General features: G+C 38.3%; 3 protein-coding genes across 7 annotated transcripts; 1 reads left to right on the top strand and 2 right to left on the bottom strand.

The window, feature by feature from the left end:
* Positions 1-859: 859 nt before the first annotated feature.
* On the bottom strand, positions 860-3,107 carry LOC105248764 (DNA-binding protein inhibitor ID-2). Its single transcript, XM_011253745.3, has one exon. The coding sequence runs from the start codon at positions 2,546-2,548 to the stop codon at positions 2,132-2,134; it is 417 nt and encodes a 138-aa protein (XP_011252047.1). The 5' UTR covers positions 2,549-3,107; the 3' UTR covers positions 860-2,131.
* Positions 3,108-5,816: 2,709 nt separating this feature from the next.
* LOC105248766 (epimerase family protein SDR39U1) lies at positions 5,817-27,192 on the bottom strand. Of its 4 annotated transcripts, XM_025409185.1 has the most exons (13): positions 27,070-27,185; positions 26,866-26,998; positions 26,659-26,765; positions 26,311-26,581; positions 25,975-26,240; positions 25,781-25,894; positions 25,630-25,714; positions 25,097-25,286; positions 23,763-23,862; positions 18,149-18,492; positions 15,203-15,411; positions 10,750-10,964; positions 5,817-6,761 (listed from the first exon to the last, which is right to left on the bottom strand). In XM_025409185.1, exons 2-8 carry the CDS (start codon positions 26,888-26,890, stop codon positions 25,282-25,284), a joined length of 873 nt encoding a protein of 290 aa, XP_025264970.1. In that variant the 5' UTR covers positions 26,891-26,998; positions 27,070-27,185; the 3' UTR covers positions 5,817-6,761; positions 10,750-10,964; positions 15,203-15,411; positions 18,149-18,492; positions 23,763-23,862; positions 25,097-25,281. The 4 variants fall into 4 exon arrangements, with proteins under 4 accessions (XP_025264970.1, XP_011252051.1, XP_011252052.1 ...); XM_011253749.3 differs by lacking the exons at positions 5,817-6,761; positions 10,750-10,964; positions 15,203-15,411; ... (1 more) ...; positions 23,763-23,862; positions 25,097-25,286 and having other exon boundaries at positions 25,442-25,714; positions 26,386-26,581; positions 27,070-27,192; XM_011253746.3 differs by lacking the exons at positions 5,817-6,761; positions 10,750-10,964; positions 15,203-15,411; ... (1 more) ...; positions 23,763-23,862; positions 25,097-25,286 and having other exon boundaries at positions 25,443-25,714; positions 27,070-27,186.
* Positions 23,070-25,398, top strand: LOC112638121. Of its 2 annotated transcripts, none has more exons than XM_025409187.1 (2): positions 23,070-23,452; positions 24,613-25,398. In XM_025409187.1, the coding sequence occupies exons 1-2, from the start codon at positions 23,422-23,424 to the stop codon at positions 25,314-25,316; spliced, it is 735 nt and encodes a 244-aa protein (XP_025264972.1). In that variant the 5' UTR covers positions 23,070-23,421; the 3' UTR covers positions 25,317-25,398. The 2 variants fall into 2 exon arrangements, with proteins under 2 accessions (XP_025264972.1, XP_025264971.1); XM_025409186.1 differs by lacking the exon at positions 23,070-23,452 and adding an exon at positions 24,348-24,505.
* Positions 27,193-27,805: the final 613 nt, after the last annotated feature.

Below are 27,805 nucleotides of genomic sequence, written 5' to 3' on the forward strand. Positions count from 1 at the left end.
CCGTGGGTATAGCCCGGATCGAGCGTTCCCAGGAACGCGCACGTGACCCGTGCCAGAAGACGATCAATACGAACTTTGCGAACTCCTACACCCTGCCGGAACGACGTATCGCCCTTGTAGTACAGTCCGCACACATCCTTCGCCTTCCGAGAGAGACGAGACTGATGGCGACGACGAACGACTGCCACCCCTCCTCGCACGTGTGCGTAGATTGTTGCGCACACGTGCGCCTCTTTTACCTCCACGTCTCCCGCTCCCCCCCTGCCAATCTCCTCCTCTTCTTCCGTTCCCGATATCGCTGGATCCTCGCGGATTTATAACCCTGGACGACGCAGAAAGCGCAACAATCGAGATTACGAGGGAGAGAGGGTCTTAATTAAAAAAAAAAAACTTATTTTTTAAGATAACAATATGTTAATTTTTTTACTCGTAGAAAATAATAAATTTGTAATTATGTTTATATTAAAAATTCCGATCAATTTATGACTGACGCGTAAGATATGATCACGCATATTTATTTAATTGTTCAAGTTTGACGTAACGTTTCTCCTTTTTAAAATAATAACATGCATGGTAAAAAATCTCTTCATTTATATATTAAACATTAATATTTATACAAAATATTTCGAAAAGAAATTCGAAAATCTTTTTTTAACGTAGGTATCGAGAATGATCATTGATTTTTGACTGCTTTTAATCTTTATATATATCATTTTACATAAAAATAAAGCTTTTGCAGGATTACGAAGTGGATCACCTCCTATTTAGTAGATTTATTTACATGCATAAATGATTGATAGGATATTTCATATATGGGATATATATGCACGCGCAAAAGAGAGAAACAAATTCGCAAAAATAACTTGTAGACACAGTTTGGATTTATTTTGTGTGCGAGTGCAATTCGCCCGCGCATTAATGTACTCTTACAGCCTTTCAGTCTTCGCAAATATACACTATTTACGCGAATCGAGGAAGTAAAATTAGCTCTCTCTAAATTATAACATAAAAGGCTATGTATACATAACAACGATACAATAATCGATACAATAATAAAAGGTATCAGAGCGATATACGGTGAGAGCGTGAAATCTTAACAGGAAACGAAACTCGGGCTTGTTAAAAATCCCTGTAATTTCATGGTGAATTGGAAAATTCAATTTCTCGCACGCTCAAGTCGAGTGTTACGCATAAACGTAAAAGTCACCCTTGCGTAGCAGCATCGAAATCCGAGATCGCTGACTGTTAGACGCAGGCTTGTTTCAATTCCACGAGACGATTCCTCGCCTCGCTATTGCTCCAACGAAGCGCATTTTCCAAGAGAGGACCGTGCAAGAAAAGGCGATCGATCGGCGAGCAGTTGGGTGGGGCTAAATGTAATGACTCGAATGTAGCAAACCTTATCGGGAAGAAAGAGCTCCCCACGTGATAGCGCGTTCGCGGTAATATTACGATAATCGACGAAGAAATCATCGCTTCGCCAGGAGTATCCAATCCGGGTACTTTCGAGGACCTCGTCAGGATCGCGAATCGCGAAATATCTCGCCGAAAATGAATTCAACTGACCGGGAAAACGATCGCGCGCATCATCTTCCACGGTCCATTCATCGGAACTTGGAAAGCGGATGGATGCGCGATGTTCGATCTCGCTGCGAGATGACACGCGGTCGAAAAGATTGGAATGATAAGATTCCAGGGAGGGGGGAAAAATGAGGAAAAAGAAAGGAGGAATTCGTCCTTACACCGTGAAAGAGATCTCGTGAGGAATGCGCGATGAGTCTATGTACAAGTATATTTACAATTTCCCTTCGCGGGGGAAGGGAAGACCTTAAGAAATCGGGGGTGCGGGGGATCTTTCTCGCTCTCTTCCACTCGGAGACGTCTCTCTTCGGGTGCAGGCGCGCCGTCGAACGGTCTCCTGTTTCTCTCTTCGAGCAGCGGGGGTGGTGATCAACACCAAGTCAAGATGTAGATCAGCGGGCGAGTTTCTCGGTCGAGTTCACGGTGACGTCCATGGTGCCCGAACCCCATGGTTATCCTTTCGGAGGCGCGAGCGGGATGACTCCGTCCGTCAGTCCGCGAGAAGGATGACCTCGATGCGACCTGTATCTTAATGACTCCGACCGGCAGGTCACCGCTCGGCGACCGTCGCGGTTGCGGACGTTGTCGTCGTCGTTACGACGGATGTCGCAACGGTGGAGGCGGTTGTCGCGGCGGTCGTCATGGTGGTATTCAGCAGGGACTGCCTCGACGACTGCGTCGTCGTCGTCGTCGTGGTTATCGTCGCGTCTTGATGCGCGTTCGTCTCTTCCAGGGCGGTCTGCAGGTCGCAGATGTACTCGATCACCCTCTGGATCACCTCGAGCTTCGACAGCTTCCGTTTGCGCGGCATGTCCGGCACGAGGGAGCGCAGTTTCGTCAGGTAAGCGGCCACCTCCTCGGCCTCGAGGTCGCGCCTGGTGCCGCCGATCCCCAGGCCATTGTGCAAAACGCCGCGATGATCGGGGGGGACTCTGCCACCCAGCGGGCTCACCACCATCGCCTTCATGACTGGCAACGGCGATTCCAAGCTACGGCCACGGGCAACTCGAGCCGATCAATTTGACGTCCGCTCTTTCCTCTCGGCGCCCTTTCCTCGCGAAACACGCTGCGTGGTCGTACGACGATAGCGCGCGCGCACATACACATGCACACACGCACACGCACACACGCGCGTATGTATTTATCGATCTGTCGACAGAGGCGTAAAAATGTACGGAGAGAACGATGGACGTCTCTCTTGGTCGGGAATCGAACGTGTATATCGCGTTCTCGTCTCGCTGATGATCTCTGAGCGCGAAATCTCGCGCACGCACTCACGCACACGCGTATATCACGAGCTCGTCTCACTGACCAGGCGCATCCTCGAGTGGGAGCAACGTGTGTCGCGATGTGTGCGATGACAAGACTTGTACTCCGCGTACGAACGTCGTAGAGAGAGACTGTCCGACTGATGGACAAGACCGCCGACTCCAACGACGAACACGATCGCTTGACGGATCGAAGCCGACTGGCCTCCGCCCCTCACCTGCGTCTTTTTATAGCCTTGCTCCACCCCGCTCCCCGCGCGTACCCTCGAGACGCTTCCACCATTTGTACGGCGCAATCGCTGCCCGAGTGGAGTAGCAGCGGCTTCGAGTGTCACGCGAGTTTTGTCGGGCCATTCATCCTTTTTTTTTCGATTAATCATTCGACGGCATTTAAGCTGATATTTAAAAAATGCCTAGCTAGATGAAAGTCAATTATTTTTTACGAATACATAAAAATATGATTTCGATTATAATTTTACAAATTTCTTTTTTTTTCGATTAATCATTCGACAGCATTTAAGCTGATATTTAAAAAAATGCCTAGCTAGATGAAAGTCAATCATTTTTTACGAATACATAAAAATATGATTTCGATTATAATTTTACAAATTCAAGCGTTTAATGTTAATCAAAGTCGAGAAAATAAACATCCGATTGATCGAGAAAATAAGACATAATTATAAATTAAAATCAATCTAACAGTCGATTAATTAATCCAACATAATATAAAATTGATATCCTCATTCAACACAAATTGCGAAGAAGCAGGAGGAGGAGGATGCCGTTTCCGATTTTTCGCACGGATTCGAAGCTATCAGTAGTCGGGGGTGTTTGACGACTATGCGACTGGCGGCGTCGGTGGAACACGAAGGGAGTGTAAAAGGGAGGAGGGAAAGGGGAATGCGACCATTGTTGAACGTCCGGCGGCGCCAGCCACTAGCCATCACGGCTACCACTACCATCGAAGAGGCACCACGTCGTCGTCACCACCAACACCGTAACAGGCGGCCGACCACCATCGTCCCATCAGGGCTCTATGTGCATCTGATGTATGTACGGCGACGGTCGTTCGCTTATAACGCTGCGCACCATGATTCCGGCTGCAATTTTCTGCAACGGCGCGAACGTTGCGCGAATAAATCTGCGCGCCCCTGTTTACAAACGCGTCTCAAGATTGCAATTACACGCCGAGAAATCATTATTAAATACTAGTCTCTATTTCAGCCTTAAGTATACGTGTAAAGTGCATAAACTTTACATCGAGACGCGTGTTCGCCGCGTTGTACGGAATCCGTTTATTTCATGTTAAAGAAAGAGACAGAAAGTTGAATCATGAAGGAGTATTTAATTGATACGAAGACATATTTTTGTTTATAGCAGTCAGTAGAAAGTTTGAGATATTGTTAATAATTTAGATTAATCATTTAGCGTTTGTATTTTGTTGAATTTTTCTGAAAGTCAGAGTTCTTTGTCTTCAACATTAAATGAATGTATTATCTTTTCCTTGCGCAAGTTATATCTTTCAGGTACATCCGATCAAATAAGGAATGATAATAAAAATTGATTGTAATTATTTCAAATTAAATTCTCGCATTTCCTTTTTTAGAATAATGTAACTTTCTAAAATAACTGATTATATAGGTAGATTTCTCTATGCAAAAGTTGTTACAGGTTCAATTTTTCCGGCGAATATACTTCTAGAAGTGGTATTTAAATCTCTCGCTACTCCAGATAGAATTTTATTTACAAAATACTTCTTTTTTAATTAGTAGGGTTGAATCATTTGTCGCGGTAGCTTCAAGGAATCATATATTTCCGTACACTTTCTTTATATGGATTACGAGTATGTCTTGACAAAAATTGCCTGGATCTTGCCTCGAATGTTCTATTAAAAATGACAGCATTATGATTATACCGCGCTTGAATCACCCATTTGTTTAAAAATGGACTTTTATAAAAGATTCTTTCTTGCATGACTGACTTGTTTCGTGACAACTTTCCGAAGAGCTATTTCGTCCGCTTTTACCCGAGCCGCAAAAATTGTCTCGGACGGCTCAATCGCTGCCGGCGAATATGTATTATATGTACTCCGTTCGAGGCGATTACATCGTACTTTGTATCTTCCGTCTTGTTCTTGGTTCGCGTGCTCGCACGTACGCGCTTCGTGACTTTGTGCGGAGTCTCGTTACCGGTCGTTGAAGACAAGAACCCGCCCGATGTCCGGCGCTACGATCTTAATAAAAAAGGAGAGGTAGTCGCCGCACGATAAGAGAGAAGAGAGAGAAAGAGTAGCGGCCGGAATAGCGGCGACACGCTTCGTAGAATTTCCAGGCGACGCCGACACACACTCGTCCGAAGAAAAACGCGCGAGCGGCCTACGAAGCAATTGAGGGCAGCGGGGTGGACGCGCGGAATCATTGACAGCTGATTTCGCGAGATTTATGCGTCGCAACCGAGCTCCGCCAAAGCTCCCGAATCGCGAGTTTCATAGATGACAGATGGCCATGAATGATCGAATTCTGAGATTGAACAGAAGCTCTAGATAAATAAGATTTAAAATGATAGATAGATATGGTTTTCTCAACAATTGTCTTTTAAAAAAAACATGTCTATTCAAAAACAAAATGTTTACATTAATTTTCTCTTCAATTATGTATCTTTTTATCGCTCTTTGAAATCTTTGAATATATCTATTTTATTTTAAATATAAGATGCAACTCGTTAAGATAATTAAACTAGTGATTTTTACGCAGAAATTTATAATCAACATGAAGAGATTTATCCTTCAGATTTTAATATTTCGATTTCAATCTGCGCTAATCTCTTTTCTAAGTGATAACAGTAATTGGAAATGTATCGTTTATCACTGTATGATTTCTAGTTGATACACACTAATTCGAAGAAAATCTATCAGATGAAGCGTGGTATGTCTTTAATTAAAGGAACATCGGTAAAAAAACCGTCTGATATTTGCACAATATTTTTCAATATGATATTTCACAGTACTTGATAAGGAAAAGAGGCGAGCGCGCTTATTACTATCGACGACGTGTCAATTTATTATTTGTCCAATATATACGCGCGTGACTCTCTATAATAATAGCAAAAATACACGTGCATAACGCTTTTGCAATTATTTTCCGGTCGGTTCGTTAACATACGCAACGTGTTCTTTCCTCGCATCGCCGATAAGGATAAAAAGAGCCGAGTCATACCTCTACTTACTGTCGGCACGCAAAAAGATGATTGTTCACGGTTGTATTATCGTTATTCAGATCGGCAACGACGACATGTTTGTCGCGCAATTTCGCTAGTAGTAGTTGACGACATGTTTCCTTCTTTCTTTCTTTCTCTCTCTCACTTGGATAAAGAGGAGAAACAATCTCATGGAAAATTACAGGGAATAAAACTGAAGTTGAGACGCCCGTGAGACTCGGCCGGGAAGGCACTTGTGCGGTTACATACCTGAGGCAACCGGATCTCATTGACTCCTTGACCCCCGTGTTTAAGAAATGGAGTTCCCTTGACCCGGGAATAAATAAATTGAGAAGAAACCGCGGCGCATGCTATCGCTATACATACATACACGCATACATACATATGTATAATCTACGCGAGAAAATTTACTGAAACTTTTCATTGAGATACCCTCGGTAACCATCCGATGTTCTGGCTTTAACGTCGTATCACCGCCGTGAGACCGCTCAATTAGCGTCGGAATTGTTGCTTCGTTGCTGACGTAGCATCGCGAGGCGATTAGCTCGATCATCCGCATTGTGTGTGCCGGGATTTTTCCTTACACCTCGTTATATTTCGAGTCGATTCAGCTTCTTCAATTCAACATTTTCACCTGGCTTCGCGCGAAGACATTTCTCAACATTCTCGTACGAGAATGAAGAAGCCCTAACGTTACTGGAAAAAGAGAAAATAGGAAATTATTCGGGTTTTGAATTACGTTTGTTTCTTTTTTTTAAATAATTTTGCGAGATGCTGTCGTGATATACACACGCAAATGTTTGTCAAGTGTTAATATGACGAAAGGCAATTTTGGAACCATTGGCTAGAAACCTCGAATTACACATAAGCTCATCCTCAAGAGTCCAACTAGAATGAATCACCAAAGAGGAAGTGACTCGACCAAATTGACCGCCCAGGTGTCGATCCGTTCGGCTGTACTCATGTTGCACTTAAACAAATTCCACACTTGTCCACAAGCGTTAAGCAGTTAAGACAAGAATTCTTATCGCCCGCGCGATAAGGCGCGGCTTTAATGTTATCAGTGTATTCTTGGTTCAGATGTACCGAAAGGATCTGTCGAGATAACTTAGTCTCGATAGCTTGAGCTCGATTATCGACGTTCGGCATCGTCTTCTTGAGTCACTTCCACGTATCTGATAAGCGAGCTTATCACCGACAAGAGTCAATCTCGTGAGAAACTAAAATGCGCGTTGAATTTATTCTCTATCGTGTTATTAATTCAATACACTGAATTTATTCTCTGTCTCTCTGAATTTATTCTCTATGTTATGATAAATTCAATACACTTATTCGAGTAAATAATGGGTCTATTCTGTAAGAAAATTTTCGCTCTGTAAGCTCTGTAATTCTGCAGCTTTTTAGCTCTTTCTTTTTTACTCTACAGTGCTACATAGCTTATAGAGATATAGCGTTATAGAGCATTTTTACAGAATAGACCCATAAATGTACTTTAATTATATAATTCCAATGTATAGAAATGGAGAGAATCTCTTTTATATACATCTAAAAAACTCTTGATTCTTTATCAAATAATTTTATAAAAGCCTATCAAAGATCTCTATGTGTGAAACCTGTATTTTATATGTTAAACCTCGAGCCTGGTGGTTCAAGTTTCAATCTTAAACTCTCCAGACAGTGATTCTTTAGGGTCCCTATGTGGGTACCTTCTTTACTGTCCCTATTCTTTTCTATAGATGAGAGATTAATACAGATCTGTCAAACCGAAAAATAAAATAATACATCGAATATGAATCTTATCTATACGATAAAAGTGGTCCCTATGTGAGTCCCTTCTTTACTGTCCCTATTCTTTTCTACAGATGAGAGATTAAGGCCCAGTTCCACAATCCAGTTAATCCGAGTTTAAGTAGTGAATGGACCAATTAGGACCCAGTTTAAACTCGGATATTAAACTCGGATTAACTCGAGTTGTGGAACCGGGCCTAATACAGATCTATCAAACCGAATCAAATAAAATAATACATCGAATATAGAATCTTATCCATAAGATAAAAGCGGCGAAAGAACGACTTGTAATCGATTAAATAACTTGAAAAATACCGGTATATCTATCGACTATCTTCGCGAGAAAAATAACATTTCCAGATCATCCGAATTATCACTTTACGCGATGATCGCTTTATATCACTAATCGCTAATCGAATGCTCGGCAGGCTGCGGTAGCAAGAGTTTTGTCGCGAGCGCAATTTGTCGTGGGAAGACGCGGAAGGGGAGGGAAAAAGCGACGGGGGTACCTATAATTAGCGCCTCGCCCTGCCTCGCCTCTCTCGAAATCGGGCGAGATATCGCGCGACCGGATTGGAAACCGCGGCGCGCATCTCCTCGCCTCGCACAGCTGCCGCACACGCAAGCAAGTCGGGAATGTATCCGAAGTAATCGTGCGCTTCCTGCTGCGTCGTATCCGTTCGTGAGATAGGGAGCGCGGCTCTGCATAGGTGGTGGTGGACGCTCGCTCACCTCTCTCTCTTCGTACACTCTCGCGAATAAATTTGCGGAGCGCCGCCGTGCGTGAGATGCGTGGAAAGTCGCAAGGGAAGCCGGGGCGCCTCGATAGAGTTTAACCCTTCAGAATGCGCAACGTGGCTCGATTTAACCCGGCTGCGCTTTTACATACTAATTCGCGCGAATGAATGGAGGAGATATCGGTTCGAGACACGTTGCGAATGATAAATGACAACGTTTCTTTTCAGTCGCGAGCCTTCGAGCTTTCCTCTCGGACTTGGACCGATTTATTATATTACAGTTCGCGTATATCGATTTACGTACAATAAATATCATTTTAGTGCAACTGTACGTAAACACGTCACTCACCGTGTGATCAAAACATGATTAATCGATAAATCAGTCGAGGTAAGGCTTAAGTAAGATTAGATAAGTGCAGGCAACTTTTTAAATTATGATGCAAGTGACTTTGTTGAAATAAAGGGAATAGATACTTAAACAGTGTACGGATTAAGAGGCGATATGATAAACGCTAGTCTCAAGGTTTTTTTTAAGTATATGTTACGAGATACGTTTCCTGTAATAAAAATTTAATACTCTGCACATATACAGAAATGATAACGCGTATCAAGTCTAACGATGAGTCAATGTTTAATTTTCAAAAAAATTTTCGAAAAAAGAATATTATTTTTCTAAATCTCTCTTCAACAAGAATCCAATCTCTTTCATATTTACCATCGTCATCGTCATCGTTCGTTTTCCATCAAGAACCCAAGGACAGGGAGTAAGATTATTTATCGCGGTCGCCTCGAATCGGTGACGAGGTTCGGTTTACCCGTTCGATGTACCCGTTCTCCTTCGCCGTGGATTTTTGCAATTTCCCAACTGGAAGAGGAACTCCAAGTGGAAGGAAGACATGGGAGTGCCCCGTCGAAAATTATTCCGTGGAGTGTATCTTGGCATCCGATGATTGTGCGCCAGCGGCTAGAGTCGGTCGGTCTCTCTCTCGGAGTGCACGTGCGCCTTGCACGTGTTAGCTGTGGGGCGACTCTCCCGATCCCCGGCTGCCTACAAGACTGTAACATCGTATCAGGAAGAGGCAGGGTGAGCGGCGGGACGGGAAGGGGGAGGGAAGGGAAGGAGAGGTTGGCTATATAACTATACCCTCGCGCTCTTTTGCCTCGTCTCGCATACTCTTTCCCTCGTTTTAACGCACGTCTCTCGTTGCTCCTTCCTTCTCGTTATCTATTCGCCTTCCTCCGCGTACAGTCTCTGTTCATGGAATGGAGTACTATGGCGCTAATTGCGAGTACCACGTCGGATAAAACGCGTTCTACGAAGGGGAGAAAATAACCCTCCACTAGAGGATTGGGTTCGTGAAGAGAGCGATAATGAAAGTATGAAAATTGAGGCGGTCGAGTGGATTAGTTATTATTTTTTTTCGAGAGAAACTCATTTTTTGTACACTTTCGACTCTTGTTAATAGTGAAGAAATGATGAAAAAGTATATATTTTATGTATTGTTATTCATATGTATTATATTTACTTTTTTTAAAAGAGTCTGGAGAAAGAGGATACAATTCAAGATAAATTATAAATTATATAATTGAATTGTATTCTCTTTTTAATTTATATTTTTAATAGTTCAATAGTAACTTTATATATATATATATATATATATATATATATATATATATATATATATATATTATATATATATATATATATATATATATACACATATATAAAGTTACTAGATAGAGCTATTAAAAATATGTATTAAAAAATATGTATACAAAAAATATGAGCGAGCAGACAAGATTGCATAACATCTATATGCTATGAGAGCACGAAAATTGAAAACACGTTAAAGAATTGTTAAAGTACCGCGTGAATAGTTTGTTCAATAAGCATTGTGCGTGCAAATATTAGCGTTCTACTTGACAGCTACATGATCCATCTGAAACGCACATCGATTTAGAAACTGACGGAACTGTCACGAGATACAGTGTGAGCCTCGTGTGAGCGTTTGCTCTGTCTGGACGGGTCCGGCGATAAAATTGCAAATGGCAAAGCGGAACACGAGCCGCAGAGACAGAAATCACGGGGTCGGAGAAGCGCGCGGGTCTACCATATTTGCGCAGCTGTTCAAACGGTTCGCGTACCGCGAAAATATTACCTCGTCATCCGTTTTTAAAATACCACGAGAGTCCACGAGCGAACAGGCGGCGAGTCATTAACGGGACGAGAAACATCTTGACCTGTTTCCCGAGGTGCGCCCTGTTGTTTGTCGTCGTCGTGCGATCTGGAACACTCGTCGCTCGGTACCAAGATCGGTGTTAGCCGCTTATTTCGCAACTTTCACAGGAAACGATCGTCTAGAATTCCACGTACCTATAAGCCATGTAAAGATGAACAAATTTTCAAGTGTCGCAAGATACACACAAGCATGATTTAATTATTTTTCAAGTATTCTCAGCGATTGTGCAACGATTTAAGCCGTAGAAATAAATAACTTTAAGTATAATTACGCTCACTTTAGATCATGTAATTCTTCGAATATGTGTATTAATATTAATGCCAAGAGTAGATACGATAACGAAAGGTTCACGTTATCAATGTGATAAGGCGATTTAACGATGTTTTAAATTTAAATACTAATTTTTATTTTAAATTAATTTAAATTTTAAACATTATTAATAAATATATATTCTATCTATATAATAATCCGATGCTTTCGAGCATTTTAGATTCTTCAGAACCATCAATGTCGTTGGCAGGTGCGAAATGTATTTCACGTGGTATTTCTTTGATAGATGTCTCGAATACCGCAGCACGTTGTGAAACTCGGTTACTTTGTCGATCGTTTCATCTGCGCCCTTGCGATGCACAATGCGTGTGGTATTAACCGAAAATACGGAGAAAGGATAGGAAGGGATTTCAACAACTGCAGAGCCGTGTCTTAGAATCGTTGCTCGAAATACCGTAGGAACGAGGCACCTGGCACCTGGAATACAGATTCGACTTCTACCTGGAATTTGGAAAATTTCATCTACTCTTCACCTTTTTTTTAAAATTTTGAAAAAGAGAACAATTGTATAGCCTCACGTCTCCGGCTATTTGAAAAGATACGATACAAAAAGTGCCATTTATGCGGATGGCAGGGCTCTTGAGAAAAACTGAACGTGACCATTGTTTCACCATAAAACAGCGTGATAGCCGCGAGGAACGAATAATGATTACGGTACCCTCATCGATTACGGTGGCCCTCGGTAACCCCTGTCGTCATAATTCTCGACAACGAGCCGCGGCGGCTCGTGTTCTAAAACTAGGCGAGTCGTGAAAAAGTCCAGAAATGCGCCAGCCACCCAAGAAAGTTATTCGACACCGCTCTCCGTCTGACACGTAACAGCGTCAAGTATAAAAGTCTCTCTGTCCTCCCTGATTTTTTTTCTCCCGCTTTTCTCTGTGAGGTCCGCATTTATCAATCTCTCTAATCATGCCAGACACGAAACAAGATTGGTGGCGGCGCGCACAATTGTTTATACATCATTCTGCTCAAAAAAGTCTTATCCTGAAATACGTTCTTCCTAATTAAAATCAGAGAGTTTGCGCGATAAATATTCTATAAATTTTCTATTCTTATCTTAATCTAAGTTTTAACATTAACGACTCTCGTCTTTTTTGCGTTGTTTCGAAAGAATCAATTTCCAAAGATATTGAAATATCATGGAATAATCTTTACGAAGTGAAAAACAGGAATACATAAAGACGAACGCGCGAGAGAAGAAAGAAGGCGATGATGAGGGGGTTGGAGGGAGAGGAAACGGACGGTCTCGCAGCGAGAGAAACGAACAGGAGGATCGCGGAGAAGAGCAACGGGAGAAAGATGAAGAAAAAGAGAAAGAGCGAGAGGACAGGTAAGAGGCGTGCAAAGGTGACCGAAGCTAGCTGGCCTGGTCGGTTTGGCCCCGTGGGAACGCGTTGGTGGCCAGCTGCACTGATTGCCGTGAGAGGACGTGACGTAGCGTCGTCGAGGCGCACGCACGCACATACGCACTCACACACGCACTCACACACGCACTCACATACACGCGCACAAAGTCGAACGTGCGTCCGCACTTGCGCTTGCGTGCCGTAATTGGCGATGGTAGTGGTGAACGACGAAGTCGCAGTGGGGCCCTTAGGGGGTTGAGTATACGGGAGAGGAACGGAGGGACCCAGCCCGACCGACTGACAGGAGGGAAGGGGGGGGGCCTGCATTCCAGAGAGGCGCCGGCCAGTCTACGGCACACCTGCGCGTTCGGTTGAATCACGGCGCCTCCGACATAACCCAATCTCGTCGTCCTTCTCCGATTCGTTGCGTCTCAAGCCAGCTCGCTCGTCGCCGTCGTCCGTCCTCGTCGCGTCCGCGACCACTTGCGCGACCGCCTCTGTCGTTCTCTTTCTACCTCTCTCTCTCTCTTTCCCTCTCGAGGGCATCGGTCTCCGTCTTGGTTACCGAAGCGATCTCTGCCTCTTTCCAACACACCGATCTCCTCTCTCTTTTTCTCTAGAGAGAATAAGAGTGCGACCGCGTGGCGCGAAGTGCGTGCGTCTCCGTTCCGTGCGTGACGATGCGGTGTCCCTGTCGTTTGCTTCTTCTCTCTTTCTCTCTGCCTTTCAAGCGTTCGCCATTATTGCCTGTTCCATTTTAAGCGGAGATCTCCCTCCCTTCTCCCTGCTCCTTCGACTTTATATACGCGGATTTTCTTTTGATTTCTGATCCTCCTCCTTTATCTCGCGCATACGTGATTCTTGGATTCCGCTCCTTCGCTTCTCGTGGGAGGCTCGAGATTCGCGTAGTATCGCGAGATATCGGGTAGGATGGAAGGAAAGCAGACGCGATGCGGCGAGAGAGAGAGAGAGAGAGAGAAAAAGAGGGCGAGGGTGATAGACTCCGGGGAGAGCACCGATCTTATGTACAATCGGAGGCGTGCAGGTGTCCGTCGCCGTCCAACGCGTCTCTGTCAGTGCCGCAATCTAAGACAGCCACCGCAGCAATGGCTATGAGCTGACACCTGTTTCCTGCCGAGATTTCGATGTATATGTATTTGATGACGCGCATATTATTGTCTCGCACTTCGCTTCTAACTCGAGACATGCCAAAGTCCGCGATCGAAAAAGTTAAAATTAAATTGAGCTGAAAAAGTCAATTACACAGATGTTACATCAACTCAATTTGAATGTTATTTGAATTGATTCTTGTCGATGTTTTTTCCTTATCTCAACTGCATATTGATGTATTATTAAATTTAAAAAACTATTAAATTTAAATGAAATGAATGTAAAAATTTTTAGAATTTTATAAGCTACTATAGATATATAAGATTACATCTAAAATAATAAATCTTTGTAAAAATATATTATGAGTAGAATTTGTTAGCAAGAGTAAATTTTTGAATTCAAAATTAGTTTTTACGAAGAATTATAATTAATGACTAATTGTATTTGTACTTGAATAGAGAGGATTAGTTATTCCTAATACAATTATCGGGTTTCAACCATTCATAACTTGGAAACGGTGGTAAGTCTACGTTCGTTTTTTTCTGATCATTATTTTTCGAATACCCTAGAGTAAGGATCTGCTATCGCAGATCTCACAAAGTCTACTCCTCAATGGCATACTATTCGAACAAGGCAGAACTAAAGGAAGGGGGGGGAGGGAAATGTAAGATGAGAATTGGACGATTTACGCGAGGAATACAGACGGCTACGATGCCGGATGGACGCGAGGGACCTGAGGCTCATTCAGTGACGTGGGAACGTGTGCAGATACCATTCATAAGTCGACCATATGATGTGTGGAATGGCATAAACGCCCGTATGTGAGCCCGTAAGTGCGCACATGGTCGAATCTTGTACAAAGCTCCTGCCATGCTTTTTATATTGTATATCGTTATCGAAGCGGCACGAGGCTCCTATCGAGAGGTATTAATTATTTACAGCTGTCTCGTTTAGTACACCCTTTGTCAAAAGTATATTTCTTATACCAGAGGAAATATAGTATAAATCTATATATCTCTTGTATCAATTTAAACTAAACGAAATTTAATGAATATTAGTTGAATATATAATGATGAATTGATATAAAAAAATATAATTAAAAATTATAATTATATATATATATATATATATATATATATATATAATTATAATTTTTAATTATATTTTTTTTAGTTAGAGTTTATATATATTTAATTATATTTTTTTTAGTTAGAGTTTATATATATATATATATATATATATATATATATATATATATATCTGTGTCGGAGAGAAAAAAGATTTTTTTCGATTTACTTGATTAAAGATCTATTCTACAATATCGTAAAAATATGTTAGTTTTTTAAATAAAATTATTAATTATATAATTATAAAATAGCCCGCGTTTGCATTTTCTTTTGACTTTTTCCTTCGTGAGGTGTAATTCACGTACATATCGTTCACGCTTGAGCTGACTTTATAACCATCACTGACACAAACTAAGAGAACTTCCAAGAGAACCCGCAGTCTTTCCTTCACAGCTTTACAATGAGCGTTGTGGAAGAGAGACAGAGAGAGATTCGTGGGAGCCTGTTTTCCGTTCTTACCTCATTCCATCAAGTACGTTGTTCCAACTCGTCGTTGTTTTGTTGTCGGACAGCCTTCGGAGAGGCTCGAATTTCTGCCAAGATCGGAGCGCCTTGAGTGATACGTCCTTGGACCATTTTTAAAAAAAGAATTCTCTTGAAAAATGTGAAATTTGCCGAAGAATAAATATGCGCTATCTCTCTCGACGTCCTTATCCACATGATACATTCTAGAAAAAAAAAACATTTCAATCTTTAAGAAAAAAATATCATTCTACATATTAAATACATACATGTATTATATTCTTATAACATAATATTCAGAAGGTATTACGACGTACTTTTCAAGAGGCTTTAACGGAAAGATAACAATAAGCTGTATACGTATGATAGCCTCGAAATTATCAGACAGTTAGTCCACGTGACCGGGGATTTTCGTCGTATCAATGCGACGAGTTCCCGATTCAGAGTGCTGGCGTACCTGCGGCGCACACCTGTACGAGCGAGACCAGGTTTATCGCCGTGGCGGTCTAGGTAGCCACCTGTGCGCAGGAAGAGATGGTCGCACAGGTGTCTTTTAAAGCGTTTCATTAATTACAAATGGGCAACCCGACGTGAATTCTCCATGGTAGCTTCAGCTGTCGTCATATTTCGCGCACTACACCTGGACAAATCCGCAAGTTTCTTTTTTTTTTTTCTTTTTTAATTTGGCCTCGATCCCCAAAATAGGTACTTATTTGAAACTGCGAGAAAGAGAGAGAAGACAAAATCGTGTACGGAAGTAGGATCGTATAGCATGATCGTATAACGCTAACGAGCGTGTTTACTCTTGGCTGCCACGTGAAAAAAAAGAATACACAGCCGTAGATGATGCAATCACGTTGCAAATACGCTGGCGCAATAAATTCCAGTCATGTCGGCCGGGGATCAAGGCGACGAAATGTATGAGTCTTATATAAACGAAACCTAGTATATCGAATGAAAAGCGAGTTTTGTCAAGTGTTCCCTACAATAGTCATAGGTCATGAATAATTTTTCTATTTTCTACCTGTCTATTGATATTTTTGAAAACCGTTATTCCTATTGTATCTCTCGTGAAATGGTCGAATTTTTTGTTGGGCTTAGCATGACAAAAGGAGTTTTTCGTCTTTAAATATTGCTATATCGACTCGACCGGTTTTCGTGATAGATATTAGCAAACAATGCTTTGTGATGAGTCTTCCTTTTTTTCTAAGGCATAATTTTGTAAGAGATCGATTAAATATACGATTAGCTATAAAAATGACATTAAATCATATTTTTCAGCGAACATTGAGACACATTTCTTTGACAAGAAGCATAATATTATTTTATAAGAAATAATATTGTATTAATATCAAAGTATTTTTGTATAGAAGTTGATATACTTTATAATATAATTTATCTATATATTAAGATTATTTAATTTTGAAATGAGCTAGAATAATTTTTCAGATTAAAATTGAAAATTGTTTAAATTCCTCAAAAATTCGACTCTGAATCGTCGCATATACGATGATCTTCCTGAAAGGGAGAAATAATTCGAATAAAACGAGCAAAAGAAGGGAAAAAAATACGAATATATCGCGAAAAGTATTTCACGAGCACGGTGCGCGATGCATGTGTACCCGACTGGTATTTGTGAGATTAATCCGACGCATTCGAAGCTCGAAGCGAGTGTGTTCCGAGAGCGTCGATGCCCGGGCACTTCTTCGCATTCCTTTTCTTCGCCTCACGCACAGGTCGCCGACGAGTCCTGCGCGAGTCCCGGGTGAGCCTCGTCGTCCCTCCCACACGACGACCACCCAACAGACGATCTCGAGTCTCTCTCTCCTGTTAGAAATTCCTTTCCGATTTATCGTGCGTCACGATGGAACCGCACGTCTATTTATCCAGTCGGATTATACGATCTTGTCGAGGACCCCAACCAAGCCTAGATATTGTGTATACTACTACTACTGCTGTCTAGTCTGGCTTGCTACCAACTAGTAGCGAATCATTCCGCTACTTGCCTTTAAATGATTCGACGGAGATTAAGAATTTGGAGTATCTTTATTATTAATAAAATGGCAACCTTAAATATTCATCGATTCAGAAGGCTAATGTTTTATTTTTTATTAAATTTCTTAAAGAAATTGAACTTGTGCTTGGAGGATTAAACTAATAAATGTATATAATTAGAAAAGATAAAACGAAAAAGACATGACTCTTCTACGATCTATTTATCTCATTTCCGAGATTACATAAGATTAATTTTACGGATTCTGAAAATTAAGGAAACCGCAAAAATTGAAAAAGCGTAACAGACACATACTAATGAAACAAAAACTGGAATATCGCAACAAGCGTTAGAGATCGGCGAAAAACCGCGATGGGAATATGTACGCACATTCAAGCAACAAAAACGTACCGCGGCTGACAACGGGGGAGAAGGGGGGAACGGAGGCAATCAAAAGAATGAGAGGTGGAGAGTTGGATAGCCGTGTATAATAAAAGAAGGAGAGAAAAAGAGGGAGAGGGAGATTCTCGAGATGAGAACGAGAAGAAGGAAGCGAAGGAGAACAAGAAGCCGGCTGGGAGATACAGGTAGATACATACGTATATACATACATGCAGAGATTCAGGTGAGCACAAGCACGCACAAGAAGAGACAGAAAAAAAAGAGAGAGAAAGAGAGAGAGAGAGACGAAAAGGTAGGTGCCGGCCGATACCGCGCCTTTCTTCCCCTTGCCACCTTGTTCGCCGTGGCCGGCCAAACGACGGGGGGTAACGGAGGGGTCCATAGTGTGCGCGATCTCGGCAGGGTCCTCATGGCAGCGGCCGCGGCGGCAACGACGACGACGACGACGACGATGGCGATGGTGGGCATTGCGGGAGGAGAAAGGGAGACAGCCACGGCATCGGGAGGGGACCAGGGGGGGACCTGGCGACAGACTGGCGGGCGCGCACCTGCACCGGCTTGGACCGACGAGAGAGCCGACAGTCAGGGGCGCACCTACCGAGCGCAGACTCCGCGTTCCTCGAGACGACGACTCTTGGCCGAGCGAAGAGATACAAATCACGCCGCCGTCGCCGCCGCCGGAGCCGGTGCATTCTTCGTTCGCGCACTTATCTCTCCCGCACTGGCGCACCGGCCCGTTCCACTTTCAGAGATCTCGCCCGTCTTATTTTCCGCTTTCTTTTTATCCCGCGTTCCTCCTCTGCTCTTCTCCTCTTCTGTCGCTTTCTTCATGCGAAACGCTGCTTTCTTTCGGAGCACTTTGTCAAGGTATAATCTCGTGCATTAGCGTAAACTGTTGGAAAAGATCTGGTATTAGGTGAGGCGATATGAGAGATGATAGATTGTCTCGTTCGAGATTCGTCTCATTTTCTAATATCTTTTCTATATTTGTCATCTTTAAGAGAAGTTTATGCCGATTATAATATTAAAATATTAGAATTCAAGACTAAAAATAAATTTTTTGCAGAATTTTGCAAGTAAAAATATGTGACGGAATAAAAAAATTAATAATATACTCGAAGATACAATATTGTGTGATCCCATTTTCATTTATTTTTTTAATTTTAATTAATAATAAAATTAATCTTGCAACAAATAATGTAATTATTAATCCTTTACAAGTTAAAAAAAATTTTGATTCTGAGATTTTTAAAATCTTTCTCTCTCTTTTGTATTTTTTGTTACAGATTATTCAAAAAATCTCTGAATGTTTTATGATATGTATAATAAAAAATGTAAAATGATTATTATTATACCTGTTAAAAATTAATTTCCATAAAAATGGAAACGTCTACGAAATCTCTCATTACGTATTATTTATTATGTAGGAGTGATTAATTTTGGGAAATATTGGACAAAATTTTAATGAGAGTAGCTATTCAACGACACGGTTTATAATTTATGTCGTTATGAATTCTGCATTGAGCGACACTGCTATTTTGAAATACATTCGCGTTCGGGCGAGTAGAAAGTTTCGATGTTCGTCTCTAAGTATCCGAGCTTAGACACTGTGCAATTAGTCGTAATGTTTATTAATTATCCGACATACATGACAGGTCCATGTAATTAGGTTGGCAGTACTTTTTTATAGTATATAATATAATTCCGATGTAAAAGTAGTCTTGTCTCTTACAAAATATATGTAACATGGATTGGCAAGAACTGTATGCTAAAAGATAAATAAAAGACTTCGATATTTTTTGTAGGTGTGATTAAAATTCTAACACTGCTGTTACGAAGCTTTTATCGTCTAGTTTTTCACACAATTATATTCGAGTTTATTTTGCTTTTTAATTTAAATTTTTTATTTTTTTATAAAGTTCAAGTATTATTTTATTTTATAATTTTTACTTTTATTTCCTGATGTAAAATAAAAATTAAATAAAACTTAAATAATGTTAACTATGTAAAATTTAAAATAGCTATTAAATAATAAAATTTCATTTAATCAAATTTAGAAATTAAATTTAAGTGTGGTTTTATGTTTGAGGAACAATAAAACCATTTGTGCTATAAAAAGCAAATGTAAATGTATGTGCGTGTGTTATGACTTACGATATTATGGTTTAAAGATTTTAATAGCAAGATAAGACCATCCAAAAATACGATACATAAATGAAATAAGTGTAAAGTAAAGAAAGAGCATGTATGTTAAATGCAATACTTGTCGTAATTAAAAACACAATTTAAATACGCTAATCATTCAAATACACTAATGCGATAATGTTACTCGCGTATATGCTACTTTATGGCTAGATTCATATATCAATGGAAATTTTTAAAGATAGGCATTACATATCGGCTTAAGATAAGTACGTGCGTTAATCCTCACGATTGTAGACTTGCTTGATTATTTTTTGCTACATATTATGGCATACATGTTTATACAAAATGTTCGTGAACATTCAAGCCAATTATTGCGCTCTTAGAAGTAAATATGAATAAGCTTTCGACACATTTTGTTCACATAAATGTATCTTGTATTAATTTTCTATCATTAGAGATTTAAAAAAAATCTAAGATAATGAATAATTTTTTTGTATATTCTGCAATAAAGTATTAATATTGTATTAATATTAGACTATTATTTTTATATCACCTGAATATTTTTATCCATAATACATTTCTGATCGCACACAGAAAAAAAGTAAGTGTCAAATCAAAACTTACATATTTAAACTAACTTCATTGTTTTGTACATACGTAACAATTTATAATAATCTTCTTAAAAGAATTTAATAATTTTAAATTTCAACAATAGTCTTATTTTAATACTGTAATTGTTACCTGAAGAATATATAATTAGTTATTTCTACTTTAAGAAAATTATAATCTTTAATTTAAAAATGTTATTTTCTATCTAATAATGTTTCTTTTCCATTCAAGAAAATTAAATCTTAAATCAAAAGAATATATTTTTCTTGATTAAACTATATAAAATGACTTCATTCAAGTAAGCAATTATTCAAGCAATTATATTTTTCTTTAATTATCACAAGATGATCTCATTTCAATGTTCCATGTTAATACTAAATATATTTTCAAAACAAGAAAATATGTCCTTATTAAAATAGTGTCCTTTTTTTCTGTGCAGAATCATAGCAAAATTGTGAGAAATGAATATAATTTTTTTTCTTTTCAAGAGAGATATCTCCCTTTCTAAACTCCGTCAATCGGAGAAGAGACCCAGACTCTCGATGGAGCAATAAAGCGGCCACCTTCGACGCGGAAGGTCGCTCATGAATATGGATCGCGAAAGTAATCGCGAAATGAACGATGGAACGGGCCGTAATAAGTCGCCGCGCGCGATTATGACGTAAGTCCGATTTATCCCGGGCGCATATAATGATCCCGGGAACACAGAATGTGTGCGACGAATACCTTCACTCTCTTTCCCACTTTTGTTCGCTTATTGTCCGTTTATTGCGACGAAGTCGCTCGTTCTTTACGTCCTCTCGCGATGCACGTTTGACCTTTTTGCGCGGCGAAATATTTGCGAGATCTGCGCGCGTGTCACTGACGACCGTGATTTTAACACGAGGTCATTATGCAAATCGTGAGGTCCTTCCAGTTTATTGCGTTCGTTTAAATATCGAATTTTATATTCACGTTCACGCAGTAGCGCCGTCATCGATTAACCACGCGACTTTATCCTCTGTATTTATCGCGCCGGACAAGATCATAGATATGAAATAAATTAATCCGTATTGCAACTGTATCTGAAATTATTGTGTCATAATTGATATAATTTTATAATTATATTCTATATTTTTTGCAAATGGAAAGTGGATATATTGTAGAATTTAAATTTATTTTTATTAAATTTGCAAACACTTAAAGTGAATGTTTTAATTTAAATAAAATAAAAAGCCAAATTAAAGTATAATGTTGCAATTAATTTTAGAATTAAGCTACATTTGATAAAATTTTACTAATTCTCTCTAAAATTGTATATAATTTAAATTTTTTTTATCCAATGCAGTAAAGGATTAAATATAAATTTTAGAGAGTGGATATTTTAAATTAGCGTCAGAAAGTAGGATTTTTCTCACGATTTTACTCGTGAAAATTATTACAGAATGTGAAAAGTGACACAGAAATCAATCGTTCGTAACGCATGGCAGGACTTACAAGGCGAAACGGAAAAACGTAGGCGATAAATATATACGGTTTCGTTCGAGCGGTTTAATTTATTGCCACCCTCGGAATTGTCGCGTGTTTAACAGATAACGGCGTGCTCGCCGTAAAATTTGTGAGAGTGATTAAAACATCGCGCCGTCACTGATATGCATATTTGCGGACCAACGTGATATTTCAATCGGAGAAAGGTCATGCTGCGTAAAAAGATTGTATATATCTCGGTTAACACATTTTTCAAATATCATTACAAAATGATTTCGTGTAATGATATAACGTCAACAGTATTAAATACATAATATATGTCTCACATAAAGATACACATCATGGAATAATATTCTGGCATAAAAATTCATGTTTCGAAATATAAAATCAAAGATAAAAATATATCGCGTGATTACGTGAGTGCGTGATTTAAAGTGTAAAAAACGAGGCCGTATTCCCGAATTAAAATCCGATAAGTTGACAAACACACCTGGAAAGTACACAATGTATTTACGCATGTATCGTATCAAAGTAGATTTCGTAATATCGGAGGTACTTTTTGCTTGATAATCGTGCACGTGTTAATCGCTTTTTGACGCATGCACGACAGCTGTATTAAAAAAAAAAGACGGGAGATCGTAGATATCGCATCGTGATGCAGCACTTGTTCGAACAACACTTTACATTGTAAATATTTTCTGACGATGGCACAGTTTCGCCGAGTACAGCCTTATATGTCGAGTCATGATTCACGCGTATTTAACTTCGCAGAAGAATATTCAATTTTGTAAAAAATAGATATTTTTGATAACTAGATATTTAAATGAAGTATGAAAGTATGAAATATGACTTTAAAAAAATAATTTAATAATCAATGTCGTTATTATTTTTTATCATTTTGCTAAAATTGTATAAATTCTTTATTACAAATTTTATTTCAAACTTGCGTATATATTTTTTTTCGCAATTATGTATAATAGTATTTATATCGAGGCGTTATTAGAATTAAGAAAAAATCAGAAGATTGCCGATTTGAGGTAATTACAAACTGCACGATACGTGAAATATTTACTTTGCTTTGTGTGCAATAAATTTTGTAAAAATATGTAGAAGATAATAAATGTCAAAATCAATGATTAAAAAATGAATTCGTAATTTTTATAATCTTGCAAAAACGGAATAAACTCTGTTTAAGAGAGAATCTCTAAAATTTAAAATTAAAGATATGTTAAAATTCTATACAAAATACGAGAAATGAAATGTCCGTTAATATCATCAATATATCATCGCAATCAACTAAGTAATTTTTGTTTATGGTACCGTAAGGAAGAACCGCAAAACGGTAGGACTGAAAACTGAGCTGATGGGGAGAGAGAATGCTCGTTAAGTACTATTGCACCGGTATACTTATGTACGGACTTGTGTGTTGACGATTACGGTGCTGCGCGGGAACGATCGTTTCGTCTTTTGAACACGTGTGTCCTTATCAGCGGTCATTTTTCTCGCTGGCCATGATAACGGTTTTGCGAAGCATAATTTCTGCCCAACAGTCTCACGATCTTCGGCAGCTTGCCTTCGATATTTTTTCGCGTCTTCCCGCATGAAATTCATGCATATATATCGTAATATATGTAAGTTTCCGAAGTATACATTTCTACTCTTTTAATCTTGATCGACCTCTCATTTCAAGTTTATCTTTGATAGCAGATTTCGCATGAAAAGAATTCAATTTGTTGTTATGTTCAGTAGGGAAACGGTTAATATATTATCCTGCAACTATCCATTATCTAATTTTCGAAACATATAAGTAAAATTATTATTTAAAGTATTTATATTAATATTAATATCGTTGATTATAATTATACTTTGCATTAGAAATAGTCTGGCACTGCCGATAAGAAATTTATTAAAATTCTATAGAATAATTATATAATTGCATACCTCATCTCGAGACGTTGATGTTACTACTCTTGTACAAAATCATACGTCATTCCTAACGGCAAGTTCAAGTTATATAAATAGCGACATCTCGCGTACGTTTCTGTAAATAATTATACGAATATTAAAGTAGCGATGGAATGTTAAAGTAGACCTTTCATAGCAATTAACATTTTCACAATCGTATAATATGATTCAAATTTCAAAAATTATTTAATAAATTTATGCACGCAACATTTATTTATGCAGAAATAAATTAATTCAATTGCAAGAATATAGTATTTCTGAATTAATTAGATTATTAAAAATGTAGAATTTTGTATCGTGTGTCATTGAATTATTTTATTATCGTTTCGCTTATTTTATTCTTCCGAAAATAATCTTTGTACCGTATCATTCTATTGAAATTTTTTATTCGACAGCTTTTTATCCTATCTATCCTAGGATAGAGTATCCTGAACTATACTTTATTGCATTAATTAATATCATGAAAAAAAAACAAATGCGCGGCGCGATTTCAATTAATCATAATTAATCTTATGGTGATTCATCGCATGTCAAAATTTTTTCATTCGTCTTACTTCGCTTTGCGTAATTACGGTACATCCGTCAAAATTCCCCCTGTAATATCAATTCGCACGATTAGAAAATGTTTCTAATTGCAAAACCTCAGCTTAAAGTTTTGGATAAAAATAAATTACACGTATCGCGAAGGCCAGGATGCATCGCGTGGTTACTGCTCGGCTGTAAGAGACACTGCCTAGTAAATTGCTATATTTTAAATTTAATGTAAAATTTGCTTCATCTATGAATTAATCGATGTAATCAATTATATCCGTTACTTTCTTTTCAGTATCAGCGATAATTTTTATCGTCATATGTAAGCACCTGACAAGCAACATCTACCGCCTAATTATCTTACTTTTGGGCGATATTATGTTCGGTTTAGACAGTTTCGGAGAATGGGAAGACTTGATATTATACAAGCAGGAGAATAAAGCTATTGTCGAGAAATCCGTTTGGACCGATAGAATATGTTCCGGTAATTCGGGTGAAATCTCCTTGATGAAACTCACCGATATCCGACACGTTGGTATCTCCGAGATTGGTCTCTTTATCGTTCACAGAAACGGACAAACAATCACTCTTAATATGAGAGGTTTAACGAGGGAGGAGATACAAAATCTAAGGAAAGAAATCAACTATTTCTTGAACATGAGTCGACTCGAAAATCTCGACTTTTCCTTGATTGATTCTTCGGACCGATTATTACTTCCTTCCGATTCTGAAGAATATTTGCAAAATTTGCCAAGAACGTGTCTACCTAACGAGCTTACCGTTTCGGATAATATCTTGGGCAATAGCAAGGCATGCTATCGGGTGCAGCAGAATTTGAGTTATCCAACTCTAATGTGTGGAGTACGACTTAACAGCTATCAATCGGCGAGCTTGAAAAGAGGCTTTTATACAGAAAATTCAAAACGTCTTGATTGTGTTAAATATAGAAATATTTGTGCCGTTCCTAATCTGACAAAAATAAACAAAGAACATAATTAATTAAGTACCCTTTGTTTATGAAATATATGTGTTGTTGATATTATTGAGATTTCTATCTAATTCGCAACTGTCGGTTACAAATAAATTTGTATAATAAAGCAAGATTTATTTTTTGTGCTGCAATAAATAATTTATTACTAAATAACAATATTTCGTATTGTAAACTATCAAGGATATCTTAAAATCGCGAGTCACTAACAATCTGAACAGTATATATTATATATTCTATTACTGTAATAGTTTTAAAATACTTATCATAATTTATATAGAATTTTATATAAAATATATGTAATTCATTCAACAAGTTGCTTACATGCACTTTCGATATTCGGATACTGATACTGAAATCCTACCTCTGTAACACGCTTTGGCGTAACTTTCTGTCCTTCCAACATAATCTGAAGAAAAAACATGAGATTATTAATTTATTATGTTATCGAAAATTTTAAATACACATTACTAACTTTTGCTCGTTCTTCACTGAATAATATCTGCAGAACAAAACTTGGAAGAGGTATGACCGCGGGTCTTTTCATTGCTATTGCAAACGCTTTTGTAAATTCTTTATTTGTTATAAGCTGTTAACAGCAATGTGTTTAGCTATGCAATACTTTTTTTCGTTTTAATCAGAGAATATATTATAAAATATTTATATTACCTGAGGTGCAACTCCATTTAATATACCATATACATTGTTGTTTTTTAATGCAAATATAAACATGTTAACTAGGTCAATGATATGTATCCAGGGCATATATTGATCTCCAGTTGCTATTGGTCCACCCAGACCAAGAAAGAAAGGTAGGTAAATTTGTTTGATCATGCCACCGTTTCTTCCTAATACAACACCAGATCTTATTGTCACTTGTCTAATATTGCAATCTTCTGGTAATTTTGCCGCTTCCTCCCAGTCATGAGTAAGTCCTGACAATATAAACAATTAATTTACAAATATAAATACTGTTTACATTACGAATGAAAACTGAGATTCTACTTGAGAGAAAATCATATGGTTCGCATTTGCTTTCTTCTGTATACACGGTGTCATTAGGCTTATAATACGCAACACCTGATATAGTCGCAAAAACTGTAGCTTTGGTATTCTTTACGGCATCTGCTAAAGCCTTTGTCGTCTTTACTCTGCTATTTCTGACATTTTGTTTGAAACCCGGCGACCATCTTTGCATGGGATCAAGTATATTCTGTCCAGCAACGTTGATGACAGCTGATGTGTTCTCTGGCAGACCATAGCGCTCTAAATCATTCTATACATTTTACAAGAGCCATATTTCGGTGGATTCTTTCGCATTAAAAATTATGACAATCGATTATCTCGACTTACCCATGACATTCTATTTGGTCCTGGCATTCGAGAGATACATGTGCAAGATACACCATCGAGGCTCAGCGATTTTATCAACTGTGATCCTATAAAGCCAGTACCACCACCTAAAAGTATTATATAACCTTATTAGTGACATGATTCAATCACACCTTTAGCACAATATTATAAATCTAATAAATCAACAAAGTATAAATTTATGCTTACCTACTACTACGTGTTTTAAAGCCATGTCCGAGAACAAAGATTTTTCTTATATGTTAGAGATTATCTTGAAAATAAGTTGAATCTCTTCTCACCGGTCGTGATGCAACAAGCGAAGGTTATTATCAATATCAATCTATTGTTGAATAGACATACATTAAATTTATATTAATATATCTAAAATTTTATATATCTTTACATACTTACATGATATATCTGAATATATAAATTTTCTATAATATGCCTTAATTTTTTTCGACTAGTATTAGCAGACTATCAATGCGAATTTGAATTTCGGATATCCGGAGATCTGGTGGACTGGTGGAGGTGATTGAATTTTATCCCATCAGATCACTATTTTATCTTTTATCGATAATGTAATGATCTACATATACCTACAGTAGCATGCAACGAGATTATTTACTGCCGGTATAATAGCTCTCAGGTTCATGAAATAGAGGACTGAAATTTCCTCATTTTTTAATTTTAGTTTTATTTTCTTTTAATACAGCTTTTTCAAATTTTTCAAACAGAAAATATAATACAAAGAATTTATAAAATATATATTGCATAATTAAATATAATATTATAGCGTATAATTACATAGTTTGTATATTATAAAAATATATTACAAAATATATATTATAATTATAGTACAGTTTATAAATTGGTGATGCTGTCAATATCAAATAAATATATATTTGAATTTATTCAAATATTTTCAATAATACGGATAATTTGATGTTGAGAGCATTATAACACTTGGACTTACAATAATATTATATATAATACATAAAATAATACATAAAAAATTGTTATGTAGAATATATACATAGATTATTTTACTCTATTACACGAAAATATTCGCAATACGTACAACGTAAAATTGATTAGAAATATTTAGAAAATTTTTAGATTAGCTGATAATCTATCGTGATTAGAA

The sequence above is a fragment of the Camponotus floridanus genome, unplaced genomic scaffold, assembly GCF_003227725.1.
Source record: "Camponotus floridanus strain SB8 unplaced genomic scaffold, Cflo_v7.5 scaffold25, whole genome shotgun sequence".
Classification (NCBI taxonomy): Eukaryota; Metazoa; Arthropoda; class Insecta; order Hymenoptera; family Formicidae; genus Camponotus; species Camponotus floridanus.

Bases quoted from the DNA above. Each gene is read 5' to 3' on its own strand.
- LOC105248764 (XM_011253745.3), bottom strand. From the start codon at position 2,548: ATGAAGGCGATGGTGGTGAGCCCGCTGGGTGGCAGAGTCCCCCCCGAT.
- LOC112638121 (XM_025409186.1), top strand. From the start codon at position 24,409: ATGTTTCTAATTGCAAAACCTCAGCTTAAAGTTTTGGATAAAAATAAA. The intron at 24,506-24,612 runs GTAAGAGACACT...CTTTCTTTTCAG, and splicing joins CGCGTGGTTACTGCTCGGCT to TATCAGCGATAATTTTTATC.
- LOC105248766 (XM_011253746.3), bottom strand. From the start codon at position 26,890: ATGGCTTTAAAACACGTAGTAGTAG. The intron at 26,766-26,865 runs GTAAGCATAAAT...TAATACTTTTAG, and splicing joins TTTAAAACACGTAGTAGTAG to GTGGTGGTACTGGCTTTATA. The intron at 25,895-25,974 runs GTAATATAAATA...TGCTGTTAACAG, and splicing joins TAAATGGAGTTGCACCTCAG to CTTATAACAAATAAAGAATT.